The sequence below is a fragment of the Rhyacophila brunnea genome, unplaced genomic scaffold, assembly GCF_057557595.1.
Source record: "Rhyacophila brunnea isolate RB1 unplaced genomic scaffold, BYU_Rbru_1.0 scaffold_8, whole genome shotgun sequence".
In the NCBI taxonomy this organism is placed as follows: Eukaryota; Metazoa; Arthropoda; class Insecta; order Trichoptera; family Rhyacophilidae; genus Rhyacophila; species Rhyacophila brunnea.
Window position 1 is genome coordinate 12,469,183 of NW_028233350.1, and position 20,500 is coordinate 12,489,682.

General features: G+C 30.8%; 1 protein-coding gene across 1 annotated transcript in view; it reads left to right on the forward strand.

Annotated features, from left to right (window-relative positions):
- The first annotated feature begins 15,187 nt into the window (after positions 1-15,187).
- Positions 15,188-20,500, forward strand: part of LOC147063929 (uncharacterized) — an 84,747-nt gene continuing 79,434 nt past the window's right edge. Inside the window, exon 1 of the mRNA XM_085958563.1 lies at positions 15,188-15,299. Within this exon, the coding sequence (XP_085814689.1) occupies positions 15,270-15,299 (30 nt within the window). The 5' untranslated portion in view covers positions 15,188-15,269. The remainder of the gene's footprint in view (positions 15,300-20,500) is intronic.

The following is a 20,500-nucleotide window of genomic DNA, read 5'->3' on the forward strand; positions in this document are numbered from 1 at the left end:
AAAGAAATAAGTCTATTATCGGAGCAAACCACAAGTCTTCGAGAGGAGCGATAAAGAAATAAGTCTATTATCGAAGCAAACAAGTCTTTTCTCGAAGCGAGAAAGAAATAAGTCTTCGGGGAGAGCGAAACGAAGAAAGTGTTGCTAATTAGGGCATGGGGAAGTCCTTGACTTCCACGCTAAGCCCCTAATAGTATTCGGAGCTGCGAAATGAAGACGTGTTGCTAATCTAGGCGTGGGGAAGTTCGTAACTTTCACGCTAAGTCCTTATTAGTATTCGGAGCTGCGAAATGAAGACGTGTTGCTAATCTAGGCGTGGGGAAGTTCGTAACTTTCACGCTAAGTCCTTATTAGTATTCGGAGCTGCGAAAAATAAGCCTCTTAATTGGGATTGATTTCAAATTCTGTAGAATGTAATATATAGCTAGGAGTATTGAGCGTTAGATTAAATAGGTTTAAATGACCCTATGTGATTTAATATTAAAGGTATTGTCAGGGGAGTCTCCCTGGCATATCATGGTACTATGCCGTAATTTTCTAGTAAGCGGGAACGTGATTCGCGACGGGAAGTCGAACTCTACTTCTGTCCATGGGTCGTAAAGGGAGCGTCTCCGTGAGCCCTCTTCCTTGCGGTTGTCCCTCGGCAGGAAAAGCAGTAGTCGTCCCATACAGCACTCACCGTCCTCAAAATAAAATTTTTAACTTCAGAATTATTACAATGTATAATTTTCTTTTATTAATTAAAATTTTAAGACCTGAATCTGGGCGAATATTAATTACAAAAAGTAAAAGAAAAACTTTGTGTGCATGCGCAGATTTTGTGTATTTTATTTTGAATATGCTTTACTGTTGCTTTATCGCTTTGCATTTTTACGGTGTCCTGAGGTGTTGCAATGGTGAATTGAGACTAGACATATACAGTTATGTCTTTATTAAGGGTGGGCATTTGACACGAACAAAAACGCCGACCTTCAGTTAGTGTTTGGGGCAGAGTATGGTTTAACGACATAACTATACAAATCTAGCCTTGTAGTCAATTCTACTTCTCAATAGCCATGCGACAACCTCACGACACGGTTCAGACAGGATATATAAGTCCCATGGTTCTAAACTATGGAAGAAGCAGAGAAGAAATGGTCGAAAGAGACCTTGAACAGGTAATCAGTAGCGTAATCGTTTAGTAATAGGAAGTAAAATGTATGTTGTTAACCTTTTCTTTGTAAATGTAATAAAATTTTACGTAAAAAATTTCCGCCTCCGAAAATCAAGAGTGCTCCAGTGTAATTGGAACGCTGTGACCACAGACCTCGAGATGTCACACCGCGTAAGCTCAGCGCGATGTATTTTTTAATATAAATTTCCGGGAAATCTCCATTAAACTTAGAAAATAAGTTATGGAAGAGATTGTTTACGTAAAATTTAGCAAGTACATGCTTCAATAGCTTTTATAGCAATAATGGAAGTGTATGAAAATTGGAAAAGAAAATTGAATATTTATAAATTTATATACTGTATAATTATAAATAAAGAATTTTAATACTAATTTTATCAATACAAGATAGAAGCTAACTACCGTTATAAAAATACTGTAAACGCGTACCTATACTTATAGACGCGTAATTATAATTATAAATTTTGTTAATGCTATAACTTGCTGACTATAATGAATATTGTAAAAATAACAATTGGAAAAGCTTAAGATTCTGGTATAGATGGGTTTCTACCCATAAACAATAATAAATCTTAATCGCATCCTAAGTAATAAAAGAATCAAATACTGCGACTAAAAATACAAATTGGCGTGTGACCTTGAACTTTAACTGAATTCTGTCCGACTAGAATTTACGACCCAGCTGTACTGGCTCGCGAGGTAAAAATAGATTCAAGGTTACATCCATATTACTATATAAAAGTCACTATGCAAGATTAAATAAGTTAGTAACTACTCGTGTATAACATCTTGTTAGGATTAAGCATTTATATATTTAAGTTGAAATGTTAAGTATAATATTATAGTATTTTCTCGTAATAATATTCGTCCGAAAAGTAAATATCGAATGAGAAAGTTTCTGCGGCTCCAAACAGTTTTATTAAAACTTAGTAAAATTCTATTGGCCTAAAAAGGCCAAGAGTGGTGGAAAGGACTAGTACGTGGGTGTCAACCTTTCATTTTGACATTTTAAATTTAAAGACTGCCATTCCCTTATTTAGTACCCGAATACTTATTCCGATACCTCGTTGGAAAGCTAGAAACTTTCCCCTTCGTTTAAACACGAAAAATCATATAAAATCAACTATTTTGCTTACGTCATCCCAACTGCGCATTTAAGGGACATGTTCTAGAGGGTGCTTAAAACACCCCTATTAAGTCTTAATTTTGCGAAAATAAAGTAGAGTAAATTTAACCCGACTAAATTAGAAGATATCTCTATTAGAAAGTTGCCAGGAACGGGAGATATACGTAAATTCATCCCGTGAGAGAAAGATATACATCTGCTATCCCTTACGGACTGTTTCCTGTTAAACCTCTATCCGAAGGGTATAAAAGGCGACCACTTTTCCCGTAAAATCATTAGTTTCTACACTCTTCACCAGCGATCTTCAACAAGCAGCAGTCCTCACTGCAAGCTTGTGAGACATGGTTCTCAGTACATTCGCGATTCATACGTACCAGTAAGTCCCCTTCGACGGGCAAAACGTAGCGCGAATAACACGTATCTGTCGGTAGTGACGTCGGCCGCTAAAACGCAGCGCGAATAGCACGTATCTGCCGGTAGTGACGTACACGCGGAGTAATTTTATTTTTCATTACTCATCCTACGAGGTGACGTAATCGGGATAAATTACGCGATCGGATTTGTTTTATAAAAACAAATTAATAAACTCAGTCTGTAATAATAAATTTTACAAATCTTTTCGGGATTATAAAATAAATTTTTGAAACTTTATTAAGTAAACATAATCATAAAATAGATTTTAGTAAACAAATTCATAAACATAAAAACAAATTTTAGTAAATAAATTTGTAAACATTAAGCAAACCTTTTGTAAACAAGTCTGTAAACACAAATAAATATTTGTAAATACACTGTGAACATAAATAAACTTTATAAACAACAATAAAATAATTCTATTCTTTTATAAACCTAATACTGTGTGACCAAAGAATAATTCATATTTTCTTTCTTATGGGAAAATATTTCATGAATCAAAAATATCCAAAGAATATCTGCGTATACATTCTCTGAATTAGGTGTGACTTTTTGGGAACTTGTGAAAGATTTCACAGAGATCCTATAGTGAACAAATAAATAGTTTGCTGATACTTTAATGAGATTTAATTACGGGAACAATGACAGTTAACCTTATTGTGTGACCGTGAACTCTAGTACCTGAATAAATTCGGCACCACACCAGCTGAGAGTTTTATTCGGGAATTCAAAAGTTGTGATACTACAAAGGAGATCCACCTCTCCTAGTTCATCACTAGTCTCCTCAGTGACGGCCCGGTAGCATTATTGAGCTAGCCGTGAGCCGGGTCATGTCAGTAACCAGTTGATTCAGGAAAGTCGTGGTGTGGTTAATATTTTTGTATTTTAACGGGTTGTTCATAAATTGATTTATTATCAGCAAACAATTGTTGGTTTTGTGACGTCAAATTTTCTACAACCCCCTATCATACTAATAACAGACTATCACATTTCAGCGGATCTCCTCTCTCCATTATGACATGACAACATGGCACCCACATCCTAAAGCGGCCCCCCTACATATCGCTAACTTTAATAACATGTGTGATGCCCAAAAAAAGCGTTTTCAAAATTGTATTAGAGGTAGTAAGGGCCTTCAGTTTATTTTTAGCGATTTTTTTGTAGTTTTAATACATCCACTTGAATTATGTACTTATAGAGTTGTCAAGTATCAATGCAAAACAATCAAAAATTGCATCTTACAAGCTCATTTTTTAAATGTTAATAATCCCCTCGTAAAATAGCGACCGCAGGCGACTATTTTTTCTATTAGAGCAAATTTGTGATGTGTGTTTATCTCACACATCTGATTGACCCGCCACGCGGGACCCTCCCAGAGCCTGGGTCCCTATGCTAGAGTCCTGTCAGATCACCCCTTGTGGGGGGCATGCGTGACATCAGTTATTAATGATCACATTTTTTTTTACCAGGTTTTAGTGTTTACCGTGCGTCGATGTTTCTATGACGCAGTCAAACTTCTGTATGACTGATGAAAATCATGGAGGTAATAATCGTTGTACAATCTAAACATCTAAATGTTTCGGACTCGGGACTTGTCTATTTGGGTGAAATAATTAATTTGCTGTATTTATTAACATAGTGATTCTTTATACGTGCCTACCTCTTAAAGGTACGTCGTCTCGTCATATTATTTTTTTGTGATATTGAAGATATTATCATGTTAATGACTAATTGGCGGAAAAGGAAATAATCAAATACTTTATAGTGATTGTGATTCTAAAAGAATGTATGTACCAAAAGTACTTCACCTACTTTGCGTAGTGAATTATTTTTTATTACTATAGTTTCAATTTCGTTACGAATATGATAAAGAGCTATAAATTGGTCAAATATAATTTACCAAGAAATAATATTACTTAAATTTTGGTTCAACGATGAATATATAAATATATAAAATACGTATCTATATTATATGTTTATAAAATATATGCAATCTTTTTGTCACGCTGGATATTACAATTTTTAAATGCATAAGTCCACAATTACAAGATACAAGTCCACATTTACGTGTTTTGAGTAATTTACTACGTTTCATTGTCTATCGTTCATAGTATATGTACTGAAAATTTCATATCTCTAAGTCATCAAATTCAAGTCAAAACTTCATTCAATATCTAAACATATTTCAAAAACACAGTACAAAAATGCGAAAGGTAAAAACTTCAAAGCTGATTTTCTCTGTTTGACGATTATTGGATTGTGGCAGTTTAGTTGCAATGGTGCGAAGTACTTAATCATAGAATTTTTTAAACAAATGGAAGTAGTGCTGTTATCAGAAAAGCTGAAATCAATTTTGGGATTGATCTTTAATATAGAATAAAATATTTACCTAAATTACATTAATGGAAATCAGTTGTGAAGTTAGTGCTTTATAAATAAATGATATGCGCAGAATTCTGCATAGTGCGTGGCAATATTGTATGAGCTACATGGCTATATATCATTGTATCTTTTATCCAGTGACGTCCCATGGGGGTAGGCAAACTGAGCGTTGTTTGGGGGCGGCAGTTACTCAAAGGGCGGCAAATCGAGGAGAATCATTAGGTATATATAGAAAGCTACCTAAACTTAGTAATAACGGAAATATCTTTCCATTAAAAAAATCAGCTCACTAGTTGGAAACAAAATATATCTATTAATTAGATAAGTACTATACAATTTTCAACAGGACTTTATTTTTTTGTTGGGTTCGCGATGTCTAGTTTACTTCCGTTGTCCTTGGACGTCACGTTCTTCACAGTCACTCGCGAGTTATGAAAGTTGTCAGGTATATTTTTAGTTGTACCTATCTGAAACCGTAGGCTCGCAATATTGTTTATTGAAGCAGATATGGCATTTAAGTTAGATTTAGTAGTATAGGTGCCTATATCTTGTTAGTAATGTATCCATACAACATAATTCTTAGATGTTGGAGCCATGAAAGGATGATACAAAGTACTGTATAAAAAAATTTTGGCGGCATTTTGGCACTGCCTAGGGGCGGCATTTTGTCTAGGGACGTCACTGCTTGTATTTTACTATTCCAAAACCATCATATCTTCAATATTAACTGTGATTTTATAGCGCTGTATGCAGTATTAAAAGGTGATGTCTCTGGGTAAAGTTGTTATCGAAAAATAGCTAGAAAAGTTTATTAATCGGTAAATATATATTTAAAAGTAATGATAAAAATAAAATAAAAAATTAAGATGTATCGTGGAGTTCTATATACCAAAAATACGTGTCAAATTCGGTACATTTCTATCGGGTGGTAAGAATGAATGACATAAGATTTATTATCAAAATTACGATAAAAATGTACGTAAATCTATTACCTAGGGAAACGCTAAACGTTAATTGGAATTTATTATATCCTTATATCTTTTGTTTCAAATTTAAAAAACATCGATTTAGAGGTTAGAAAGCATGCAATTAAAATCGAAACATCTCGGTTCAGACGTAATTTATCGCAAAAAACGCTTACCGTTTCTATTAAAAATATTATTTAATAATTTTTAGGCTAGTTATTTAAATTTAATCTTGTATTTTTGTATATTAACGAATCGATTGTAAATAAAATGAATATTTGACAAGACTTTATCGACATATGCTGCTAACGCGGAAATAAATCGAACTATTTTTGAAACAGTACTTGCATAGATTAAAAAATACATACACACACACATACATTGAAAATAAAGGTTCGCCAGGTACGAAGACAAAAACTGTGTTAATTCTGCTGTCAATAATTTTTGTTTGCGATATTGGAGCATATGTCAATGGACTACATATATCAACCTCCACTTTCTGAAATAGTGTTGTGTAATTATTTCAGATATTTATTACTGTTTTGACGTACCTACCTTTTATAAAGCGATTTTAAAATAAATATAGTTTCATAATAATATAAAGAAAGCATACGAGCGAAAATGCCTAAGATACTTCTGACACACATCAAATTTAATCTTTGTCTAGTAACTGTACAATTTATCCATATTTATGTTAAGTGTTTAAAATGTTATAAGTAAAAAAAAAATCGTCTATTCACGTGGTAGTCGCGAAAATTATGAACAATATACAATGTTAAAAATAATAAGAATTGTTAAAATTTCTAGTCACAATATTATTCAAAGACAAATTAACCCGATCAAAACAGCCTCGACAAACTTCCTTTTCACTAACTTTTGTTCTATATGTTTATCCTGGATACAGCGGCAAACACATTTTGAAAATAGCCGATATACTGGATTATTTGTTAGCTTGGGTTAGTTTAAGTTAGATTAGGTAATCCTAACAAATAATCCAGTATATAGGCTATTTTCAAAATGTCTTTGCCGCTGTATCCAGGATAACCGACTTGTACCCTAACTTTAATTACATACATACTATTGTACTATATTTGGGCCATCAAACGTTCATTCCTGTCTACGGCCTTAAAATTATTATCTACGTGCCTATATAACTGTATGCCGTCCTGTCAAAAAGTGGAGGTTGATAATTTAGTATGTAGAAAATAGAAGTTATTATTAGTCTCCATAAAATATAGGGTAAACAATTCAGTGAATGAACACATAAGAGGTGAATTTGAAAATAAATTAAATTAAAAACGATTAAATGAACTAAGAAAATTATAACAATAGGTAGGTACAATAAATTGTGTATAACCGTGGTATTACTAATTTTATGCCGTGATGCTTTGATAGTTGAACTTTTCATAATATTTGGATCACTATTTAGTTGCTCATTTATCTGCTACATCATAAAGTCGTAAATATTGTTTTTTTATGAAGCAATCATAAATACAAAAAATTAAGATCTACTTTTCAATCATAGTAGATACCTAGGAATATGGTATAGGTGTTGATAATTTTTAATTATTTATTCGAGATCTTCAGGGAATTACAAAAGTCCACACCTAGAAACCACTGGGCCAATAAGGTTTCTTTTTATATCTCCAAATCCATTTCACTTACACATTTATAGGTAAAATAAATAAAACTATCTTTTATTTTATCTTGCACTGTTCTTTAAAATCTACATTAGATTTTTTCAAAGAAATAACGTTCTGTCTTTTTCTTAGAATATTATGTAATCAGTGGTGCACTTACTTCAAATTCTAAATTTTTTTCTTACGTTTTACAATTTTTTTTTTAATTTGTCACTTATTTTGTCCTTGGGTTTGCTTATCAAGATTTGTTCGCATGTTTATTTACGTTTTTTCTTACCTCCAACTTCTTTTTTATTCAATTCGTTGCGTGTCTTACTTTATTCTTATCTCAGATATAGTTAGTTAGTTAATACAAACCGTCCACTCTGTGGAGGCCCATATGAACCCATTAGGATCGGACATGGTTGAAACGAAATGAATTGGGATGTCTATATAATATCGACATTGTCATAATTATAACTACAGTCGAACTCGGTTATTACAATCTCGGACATAGCGAGATATCGGATGTAATGAGGAAACAGTCGTTGACATTTGGTATATGATTTTCTCCGTACATTTTTATTCACTGTTATAACGAGATACTTATCGGATATACCGAGCTAAAATACTGGTAATGTGTTGATCGTTTAAAGACATTTCGACCCTAAGCAATAAAATCCGATCGGACAGGATGCCGCCGGGGACAGATTACGTTTATGACACTAGTTAAGTGTCTAATTGTTGTTTTCGCCAACAATAAAAATACCTATTCTCTGATATAACGAGTACCGCTTATAACGAGCACATTCAGCCGGTCCAACCTTCCTAGTAATAACCAAGTACAACTGTATATTCCTTATTTTGTTTAATAATAATTCGAATGGCATTTGTTTTGCTATTCATTTCATATCATTCTTTTATTCCACCTCTAGTAGAAATTCGATGTAATTGTCAATTGTACAAGATTAAACTCAATCTTATAAACATTTGTACCTAAATGTTCATTTACTACTATAAATGAATTTTACTGTAGAAAAATATTTATATTAATTCGTATTGACAACGTAAAAAAATCTGGTTCATTGACTGGACAGGATACCCTTGTATTGCCACTGTAAAAAAAACTACGGTAAACAAAATGTAAAAATCATAAACACTTTAAATCAAATCAAATAGACATGTTAGAATTGTAAATATTTTATGGGGAAAATATTAATTGTAAATATTTTTACATAGGTAAGTAAATATATAATAAATTTAAATGCATTTTTATCAAGCTTATGATTTTTTATATGTGGCGACACACAATATTTTATTTTATATTTTATTGCCATCTGGTTGCGATCGACGAAAGTTTTTAGTAACACATTTTTAGAAATTCATGGTAGATGCCTGTAGATGCCTTTAGATGGCGTTGAAGTCACATTTGATCGTAAATTGAGGCAAAGAATTCGCCTTAAGGACTTTAGCGGAGGTAGGGATGTAGATAAACACATGAAAATCCGTTAGACTTCCTAAGCTATGATATAGAATGGTAAGGCTATATGGCTATATGAAATCTAGATGTTCTTCTTTTACAATGGCGTTAGAGTCAAAACTGAGCATTCTTATTATAATAATATAGTATAACGTATTACTATAAATTGTAATATGGAAAATAGCAATGTACAAGGTACCTACATAAAGAACGGATAAGGTTTTTATTACCCCCTCTAGTAAGTAAATATAATAAATCTTTATTTAAATTCCTAATGCATTCTCAACGGTTTAGTAAAGCACGTTTATCAAGATTAAAAACCATAATCGTAGGGCACCATTGTTAATGAAGGATAAATACAGAAAATTCTCCGTAAGAAATATAAAAAGGCATGTTGGTTTTATCATTCTATGAAATACAGGTATGTGTGAACAACACTGATTGTCAGACTACGCTCAAATCCAAAAAATACTGTCTAGAGAGTGGGAACATTTTCTTGAAGAGTTTTATTTTTTTTGTGCTCGAATAAAACTATAAGTATATATATATAACAAAATTTTTGACGACAATGCGATTTTAAAGACATTTGACAATATTTTTTTCTCTCTGCCTTCAGGTGAAGTAGGTAATAAGGTAATTATTGGTAACTTATCAGCTATTAAAAATCTATGCAAAATACTGTATATAGCTATAAGTAAATCTTTTTTTCACATTGAGCATAAATTGTCTCAAATTGATTTATCATAAATAGTTTATGATAGTCATATTATATTATTTGAGATTTATTTTTGTGAAATTGTATTTAATGTAAACACTGAAAAGTTATTCATTTTTTCAAAGTGCTCTGTTTTCAAGCTGTTATTTTCGACTTACATAATATTTACACTATAAGTAAGGGCTATTGCGCAGAGTATAATACTTTTAAAATATACGTTTAAATCAGGAAACTAATAATGAATTAATTAATATGGTATATCAGTGTCTACGTCTATCAAAACGTATTTTAACATTAATCTTACTAATGGTGACGTGACAAATGAAATATCTAAGTATTTTAAGAAAACGGATATTAATTAAACAAATTTAATAATAGTGATAGTATTGCAATAATATTAGCTATAATAACATTGTAAATATAATTCTACCTAATAAATTAATGTTATCGTCATAATCATACATGTCTTTAAAAAAATATAAGATTAAAAAAAAAAAAAATTATAACTAAATTATATAAGATCACATCAGTGCAGTACTTCAAAGCCATTATATATTATGTAAAAATGTGTAAGTATAAAATTAGTTAATACAGATTTTGTACACACAGTATCATATTTTTTTATTACAACGTTTTTCTTAGCTCGTATTCTTATTTGTCCGGTGGTTGTTTGTCCGGTATAAATCTTGCAATCGATTTTTAACTAACTTCCCGACTAGCTAAACATTTGAAACTTTTGGAATATGTCAGAACACGATGCCAATGTATTTTTTTTAATACTTTTTGCCATCTTTAAGTAGAATTGATTTCATTTTTAGTTAATTCTGTTTTGTATGAAAAGTTATTTCGGAAGAAATCCATAAAAAGTAAAACTATTATTGGTTGCTAAGTGGGTCCTAGGAACTAAATTATTAATATTAATATATACGTGCGTTACTATGGAAATCAATATGACATTTCAGTATTATTTCTATCAAGTTCAAATTTTTTTGATCGTTTAAGCTAGTCAAGTCAAGTTTATACAATTCAACAGAACATTTAACAACGTTGTATATGAAAGTTCTTTTTATCTTGTAATTATTTAAAAGCTAATTTACCTTTGAGTATATTCATAACAGAAACTTGAAATTTTTAAACCAAAATGTCGTTTTATCTAAATTCTTTTTTTTTGACATAAATCATTGTCTGGCTCTCCGGTCTGTTACGTAAATTATTTTATCGTAATGTAAATTTTTACATAAGCTATTAGATAATTGAATATTTTAAAGTTGTATTTTTAGCTGGGCTAACAGGTACATCAGGTAACTGAAGTTGGCGCTTGCCAATTTGCCGATTCCTTTTTCAAAAAGAATTAAATTATTTTCCCACCACCCTTATTTTTATAGTAGAATTTGCAGCATATATTGCTAACCCTTTCATGTTCATTTCGATTGCCTTGAGCTAGAGAGAGAAAGTATTTGGATATGAGGTGCAATACTAGATGAAGCGTGGGGGCTAAGTGTCAGAAAAACAATGTAAAGTGCATTCAGACTCCAGTATTATGCCCGTAAAACGCACGCGGTATATCTATTCGTAAAGCGCTGCGGAAATTTTTAGAGGATGCGATACTTTATCGATTTAAACAAAACTGTATATTCTATGTCACTTTAGTAGGTAGTTTTTTTACTTATTATTATTGACACGTTTATCTTTCATTACTTTCAGAATTGGAAATCATCACGTAATAGTAAATGTACCTAGTGATAAATTGAAATTACATGATTTTAAATAGAATAAATAAATTGAAATGGATAATAATTCAGTTTGCATAAAAAATGTTTTTAAAAATGTATGTTTAAGTAAGTGCATATGCCATAAACAATAGATATAAATTGATTAATTATTTTATCTGTAAGAAATGAAATTACAACGTGAAAAACAGCGACATCTGTAAATAATAAAATACTGGGAATGTAATCACAAATATGTGATTAACTTTCCACTTTCGAAATATATGGAAACTCAGTTTTATTTACAAAAATAATATTTAAAGTTAGTTTAGAGTTAAACTGAATAGGTTTGATCTAAATAGGAGGACAATATTACCCCGCGTCACCCCAAAAAGATAGGTGTATTAAATTATAATACATTGATTACTGTGTATTTTTATTCTTTTTAATTGCTATATACGAGGGTGGGTCAATAAGTCCTTAGAAAAGCCGACAGGTGGCGCGACTAGTACTGTAAGCAGTTTGTTTTCATGCAGCGGCACTACCGATTCAGTATGCTGCGAAGTTTCAATCAGATTGGTCGGGTTGTTGTGTGTTTCTCGTACATTTAAAAAAAAAATTGCTTGTGGAAAATGGAAAAATGGAAAATGGAGAAAATTGAGTTTAGAGCTGTTATTAAACATTTTAATATAAAAGGGTTAACAGCAAAGGAAATAAAAAATGAGTTGGATTTAGTTCACGGCATATCTGCTCCTTCACTTGCAACTATTTATAACTGGTTAAATGAATTTAAACGTGGTCGTACATCAACAAAGGATGAACCACGCTCAGGACGTCCTGTAGAGGTGACTACACCAGAAATGATCAATAAAATCTACGATATGGTGTTAAGTGACCGAAGATTAAAGTTGAGTGAGATAATTGAGGTTACAGGGATCTCAAAAGGTAGCGTCATTTCTATTTTACATGACAAATTGGGCATGAAAAAAATTTCTGCAAGATGGGTGCCGCGTTTGCTCACAGTCGACAATAAACGCAATGGGGTGGTGGCCTCTAAAGCCCTATTGTCGCTCATGCAACGCAATCCGGATGAATTTTTTCGTCGCTTTGTGACTGTAGATGAAACATGGATACACCACTATACTCCCGAGACGAAAGAACAGTCAAAGCAGTGGATTGCGAAAGGCGAACCATGTCCAAAGAAGGCGAAAACCGTAAAATCAGCTGGTAAGGTTATGGCTACTGTATTTTGGGATGCACGTGGAATTATTTTCGTTGACTATTTGTAAAAAGGAAAAACAATAACAGGGAATTATTATGCATCTTTATTGGACCAGCTAAAAAACAAAATTGAAGAAAAACGGCCTCATTTAAACAGGAAAAAAATCCTCTTTCATCAGGACAATGCCCGTGTTCACACATGTTTACGATCAATGGCTAAAATTGAAGAATTGAAGTTCGAATTGGTCGACCACCCACCGTATTCGCCAGATTTAGCCCCCAGTGACTTTTTCCTTTTCCCAAACTTAAAAAAATGGCTAAGTGGACAACGTTTTTTTTCAAATGAAGAAGTCATCGATCGGACAAATGCTTATTTTGAGGACCTTCGAAAACTTATTTTTCTGACGGTTTAAAAAAAATTGAGAAACGTCTAACCAATTGTATTGAGCTCCAAGGAGATTATGTTGAGAAATAAAAAAAAAATACAAAAATAAAAACTGTTTTAATGCTTTTTTCTAAGGAATTATTGACCCACCCTCGTATATTACATTAAACGATTGACAATTTAACAAAAAGAGATCTTTTATTTCCTCTTTTATTTTTCATCAGCCATTTTCTACTGATAAAAATGCTACTTATATATATATCATTTATTAGTTTCAAACTAAATGGACATATAAAATTATCAGCATCTGTATTAAAAAAATGCTTGGTAGTTTAATATATTTGTCATCACATTTTTTAACCATACTTTCTCTTCCATCATCCATCATGTTTTCACATCCAATATGTGGTAGTATATCGTGCTGTAATAAATATAAAACCATTAAAAATATCCATGAATTTTACCAGAAGCATAAAGCAATATTCCCGCGAATAAAAGTGTGCAAAGTCACGGTAAATTAGTATTTTTAATTACGATTCTATTTTGCTACTTCTGTATATAATTTAAAGTTGAATAATTATTAAACACAATTTATTCATACCACCCATAATTTTGTCTCCAACTGTAATTATGTTTTCATATTTTTGGATTTGATATAATGTATTATTTTACAGATTGTTTTTAAAATTACTATAAATTTAATTAAAAGACACTTTTACAAGTATATATATTTATATATATACATTGGAGGTAGGTAAGTACATCATACTATTACAACCTGTCGAAACATATTAAAACATAAACATACATCTTCACGTGTTTGCCGAATGTATAATTATATTATTTGAAGTAGAGAGATAATAATTATCTACATTAATAATTTATACCTACATGTAAATATTACAAAACATGATGATAATATGCAATGTTATTATATGCACGTTCTGCACCAAAAAATTCTGAAATTAAATTTATTGAAATAAAATGAAAAATGATTTGGTCGCTTTTATTTATAATCACTCAGTTATATTTAAAACTTTATAACTACGTATGTACTTATTTATAGCGCAAAACAAGCTGTTGATATTGATAACTCACATCTTTATAATTTTATATTAACTGCAAGATAATATATGTTTGTTTGTTCTTTCTAATTTAAATTTTTTGCAACTGCCTAACATAATTTTTGCATATTTTGGATTCTATTTTAATTTTTGACTTTTACTGTTAGAATTATTTTTATTTTGATATATTGCATTCCTATATTATTAAATAGTTAATTTGATATTGAAAAATATAACGAAGCGATTTCGTACGAAACCGGGACTTCAGCTAGTACCTACTTATTGTATAATTAATAAAAAAAAATATTTACAATCATTATAATATAGTTTAAACTTGTAAATGCTAGTAAAATTAATGATATAATATTATTTTTGTAAATGTGTACGGACTCAAATTGATTAAAAAAGCCTATAAGAGGCGGTGTTTTTGTAGCCGATGCTATGTCGAGTGCAGTTCACGTACCACCTCACCGAGAGCGCGCCGTATGGCAGCAATGAAGATTCAACACTCACAGGTAAAGTGAAATGGGTCACTAGGTATAAAGACTGCGGTTTCGCGTCGCGCGCGGTTATTTGAATGCCATCGTCGTCGCGACCTCTCGTACCGCGGTTCATTCCACACTCAAACAAGAGTGCATCACATACGCATTTAAATCGGCGGGAACCGCATCTTATAAAAGCGCGCGAATGCACAATAGCATCCATGTTGTTCCATTTTCAATAAAAATAAAACTTCTACATTTAAAAGTTTAAAGCTTAATAATTCATCCAATCCTATAAAAAGCTTCAAAAGTTAAAAGTGTACTGTGAATTTTCTTAATATGTTTCGTAAAAACTTTTACGCTTTTAATAGAACATTTTTTATTATATTTTGTTAGTGAAAGCTTTTTGATAATTTATTTATCGAAAGCTTCTTTTATTTGACTGTGAGAGCAAAAGCTCTATAAACGTTAAGTGAAATTAAACAGACCGTTCCAGAAGGAATGACGTGATTTTATATTTCAAGGACGTTATTGTTATGAATATCCTGAATATGGGAGGGCTAAAGGTAAGGACTATTTTTTAATAATAGTGTAAAAAAATGAAAATAATAATTCTGTCTAATTCAATACAATATCTTAAGGAATAATTAAGAAATATTTATCTATATATTTAGCATAAAATTATATATTTAGGAAAAAAAATATTATTTGACTAATTTCTCTCGCACATTTTCACACAACAATCAAGTTTTTTGCTGAATTTGTATTATAGTATTGTTGTTACTAGCTACATGTCTTATCTGTACCTACATAATACAAAGTATTGGGGCCTAATGCTAATGGAACGGGGGCCCTAAATCACAGTCCGATAGCTTATCTTCAATTGATGAAAATCGTATTACATTATATTATATCGCTTAAAAATGATTAAACATTTTACAATCAATTCAATGTGTAGCTAATGTTGAATAAACATATTTAATTAACGTATGAAATTAAATTGGACAAAAAAAGCTCAAAAAGCTAATTATACGTATTAATGATTTTATAAACATAAAGCCGACGAAGAATAAAATTTAAAAAATGATACCCACCCACGAACTTGTTTTATTGAAAAACTAATAACTAATTAAAAGATGAGTAATAATTATAAATGGTAGAAAATTTTTGACATTTCATTTAGATAATGAGATTGAATAGGTTAGGTTAGTTTATAGATTGTAGTAAAAAATATACATATCAATCAAAATAGTTACCAATACATTTAATTGCATATTTAATTTACTTAGCATAAAATTAAGCAAGTAGTTGATGTTAGAGTTTTTACTTTTAAAAATCTAAAAATACAATAGTCTGCAAATGAATTTCAAAAAAAAATCTGATGACTTATGTACGTGAATAATATAATCTCTTATTAATTTAATTAGTGTAAGTGGTTGAGGCGCCGAAATTATGTATTTGAATTGAATTGGTGTGAATGTGAATTAATTGTACTATAATAAAGCGGTATGAAAAGAATTACGGTATATTTAAATTACCAGTTAAAAATTGTGTGTATATTAATTATTTCAATGCTGTATTGCTCGAACAAACCTAATCCAGATCAAATGAGGCAAATTAAAGTTGAGTCGAATTTCTTTTTTGATATTCGGTCTACAAACACAGTTGTAAGTATGTAATATCGAAATAGTTACACTGTTGAAAATAATGTAAATGCTATATTACCTATTATTTTAATATATTTTCCTTACTTATGCCTTTTCTTATGATATGAAGTTTAAAAATATATTAATAGTTATATATAATAATTGCGTTAAAAATTCTGTATGATGATTTAGTGATATTATAATATATTACGAAATTTTTGTTTATAGAAAACTAATCGTATATTCACATATTTTCCGATTGAATCCGTGATTTTACGAGTAGTAAAAATTGATTGAAAAACGTATGATACCAATAGAAATATTTTGATATCATCATTTTAGCATATTCATGACTTTTTAGGTATATAATAAGTAAATGCAATATCACTAGTATTTATGTATGCCTGAAATCAGTACCTAACATTTTCTCTATATCTAATACATAAAACCATGTCCGATCGTAATATGATCATATGGGCCTCCACAGAGTGAAGGTTTGTATTAAAATATTTTTGTTTTTATGAACAATGTATGATAGCCACTTGCTAAACCTATTAGGTCTATACGCTGACTACAAACACAAATTGAAAAACAATATGTGTATTTTCCATACCCAGAATTTGAGCCTGGGACCGACGACATTATAGGCCGACGCTTCAGCCACTTGGCCATCGTGAATGTTTTCTCTACTATTGAGTAACCATCTATCAAATAAATCAATGACAAAACACTAATATACTTACGTAAAGCATTATTAAAATATTTAATATTAATGTTTGTCTAACTATATTTACACCCGTACACGTGCATGGATTTACTGCTAGTAATAGCGAAATCTCGACAATAACTTTTTACACCCAAAAATGCTGATTGTCATTTTTCAAGTGTTAGCAAGATGCGTTTGTTATATTTGCGTGCATATTTTGTGTTCTGCGCTGTGTAGTTTATAATAAGTATTTAGCTAAGTACTAGAGTTTCTACTTCATTCTACCCCGCATGCGCATAATATATCGCGCGAGTTATAATAACTATCGCGAGAAAATTCAGAAGTCGCTAGCTTTCTTTGATCCATGCATGTAGTGCTTAGTGACAATAATTTTTTTACATATTTTGCATTTTATTATTATCATCGCGACAATGAGTACCACCAGCAGTAAATCCATGCATGTGTAAACAGGTTATAATACAAATTTGAATTATATTCATCTAATAAGTCAAACTACCTACTTTGGTGACTTCTAAGCATATACATATTGTTACGTGGAATAGTTAATACCCGACAATTAGATCCTTGGACTGAATCAAAATTAATACGTACATTTTTAAAGAATATGCGATTTTTGGTAGATGTGATACGATTCATGACAAGAATTGCTGTTTAAAACACAATTAATAATACAAATAATTATTTATCTAAATTATCAGTGTAATCTATAATACAAATACATTTGACTAACAACACACAGTTTCAGAGAGTTAGATTTACTTATTTAAAAATCTCATAACTTAACATCTCAGCTATAAGAATACGGTTGTTATATAATGTAAGTACATACCTAGTTAAATGATTCTTGTGTTAATGGTATATCGGATATCCAATAGATTTGTTATATTGATCTGAATCTATCGATGTTTCCCGTCATGTAAACGTCCAAATATATTTAAACGTTAGTTATTCATGTCATCGGCTGTCATTCTTTACTATACCATCGTGCAATCGTGACCAAGTCAGTGTCTATAGATGACGTTTCTCGTATCACAGGGAAAAGCGAAAATATTTACATTTACTAAACCAGTTCCCACTTCAATGAATATTATGCAAAATCTAGAGCAGAAGATCGCTTGGGAGATATTATTTTTAATCTGCACGTTATATTGTTTCAAGAAATTAAATAAGTACGTACATTAATAGATTTTAATTTACACTTCCATTCATTGAAGTTATCAAACTGTGCTATTAACATATTATTACTATTTCCGATTCACACATTTATAAATATGTTTTTTAATACTATCGACCACTGACAGTGAAAAGAAATGCTTTTATATTGAATAGTGTATCACATTTATATACAGCCATTATATCATCTCTGTTCTGGCAGAACACACTAACTGGAGAATACTAGTTTTGAGTAATTTGATTTTGAAGTCGTTAAAATGTTTTAAATGGTCTATCATGTGAGTTTATCAAGTAATTGTAAAAAGGATGACTTTAAAATAAAGACTGTTTATTTATTAAGAAGGTTTCCAGACGGTAAAGTTTGAAATAATACATTTTGGTATAACTAACTCAATATGTCATTTTTTCGAATTAGTGTCTTCTGCCAGAACAGTGACGAATTATAATACATATTAGGTATAGATATTTTCTGAAGATGTGTAAAGGCATGGGAACGAATAAAACTATTTTTTATATACGCTCTTTAGGTAAAGCGTAATATATTATTATTATTATAAATGTACTACGCGTATTCCTCGTTCACTCACCATATTGCTCTTTATCGCTCACCACTCACCTGCATGGCCCCCACATCCGGAAGCGGCCCCCCAGACCAGGATGTTTGGTGGCCCCCCCTACCTATCGCTAAGGTGAAGGGCGTGTGATTTTTTTACATTAGTGTTCCCCAAATGGTATTCCGCGAAACCTCATGGTTCTTTGAGGTCAACTTAAGGGTGTTTCGTGTATTCTTAGCAATTTTTGTATTTTTAAATAATTCCAGTTGATTTATTGAGTCGTCAGCACTGAGCATCAAGTAACATGCGATCCTTCGACATATTGGATAAATAGCCATTTTTATAGTCAGGAAACACACTAAAAATAATTATAAAATGAAATGATACACATGAACTATTATCATTTAACTATATCAATCTTCATATCACATCAAATTGCATCGTACATCATGTAAATGTTCTTCATATATATTAGCTTTTTTTTACTAGACTATTCTAGAATTTTTTAGTACTTATAGGTGATGCTATACCTACCTATTGGCGAAAAAAGTATACACATACTAATGTATTTCAAAACAAATAAGTATTTTTTCAGTTACTTAGGTATATTTTCCCAATATACATATTGGTTTAAAAATAACTACCTACTCTCTAATTTGGATTCTATTCCCACCACGTTGTAGGTATGTTAGCGTAAAACATTACTTCTACCTATGTAAATTTATATTTTTTAATAGCTATGAAACCAAAGCTAGTAAAGATAAAGACTAGCATTTAAATATGTGAATATGCAACTAAAAATAAACATAATAAGGATAATGATTAAATTAACTGCGGAAAGTTAATGAACTTCATACGTTTTACATACTTCTTTTATTTAGATGAGTAATCATAGCAAATAATAGTAATACAATTCAAGCAAAACATGGTGAATATTTTGTTTTTATTTGGTTACAATGCTGCCAACTACTAATTGATAAATAAACAATTATAAAATCGTTCTACATTTTAATGTATCATGTTCTAAAAGTAGGATTCCTGAAAAAGTTATTGATAAGGGGTATGTCAGAAACGTAATCATTCCAATTAGAAAAAAAATATAATAAAAATCTTGGATCAAATCGGGTTTGAAATAACATTATTCAGGGTGAGAGGGTTTCTAACACAAAGCTACCGCCCGAAATACTTTATTATTCATTGTTGATATTGCCAATGAAATATGTACCCGAGGTTTTTTTTTAAATTCCAGACCATTTTTTGTATGTACAATAATTTATCTTGTGTATGTACAATTATTTTTATTGATCGTAATATTTTTTTATAATGTGCATTATTTATTAATTAATTAATAAAGCACGGATTTCATTGTTAATAACTATTTATTAATCGTCGAATACTATCAATGGCGTAACAATAAAATAATTCATTGAGGAAGTTTTTGTTTTTCCCTGCGTGCTGTATCAAGCGGTGCCACCTCGCATTAACACATAATTTTATTCTTCCTGATACCAAACGCTGGCAATTTTCATTATTACGTTGGAAACAGTGTTTATTCATTATTATTATTATATTATTAAGGTAATTGCGAAATATTTAATTATTTTGCAAAAAACTGCACCAACAAATTAGAGATTTAATAAGGTATACTAATCAGTAATTCTAGCAAT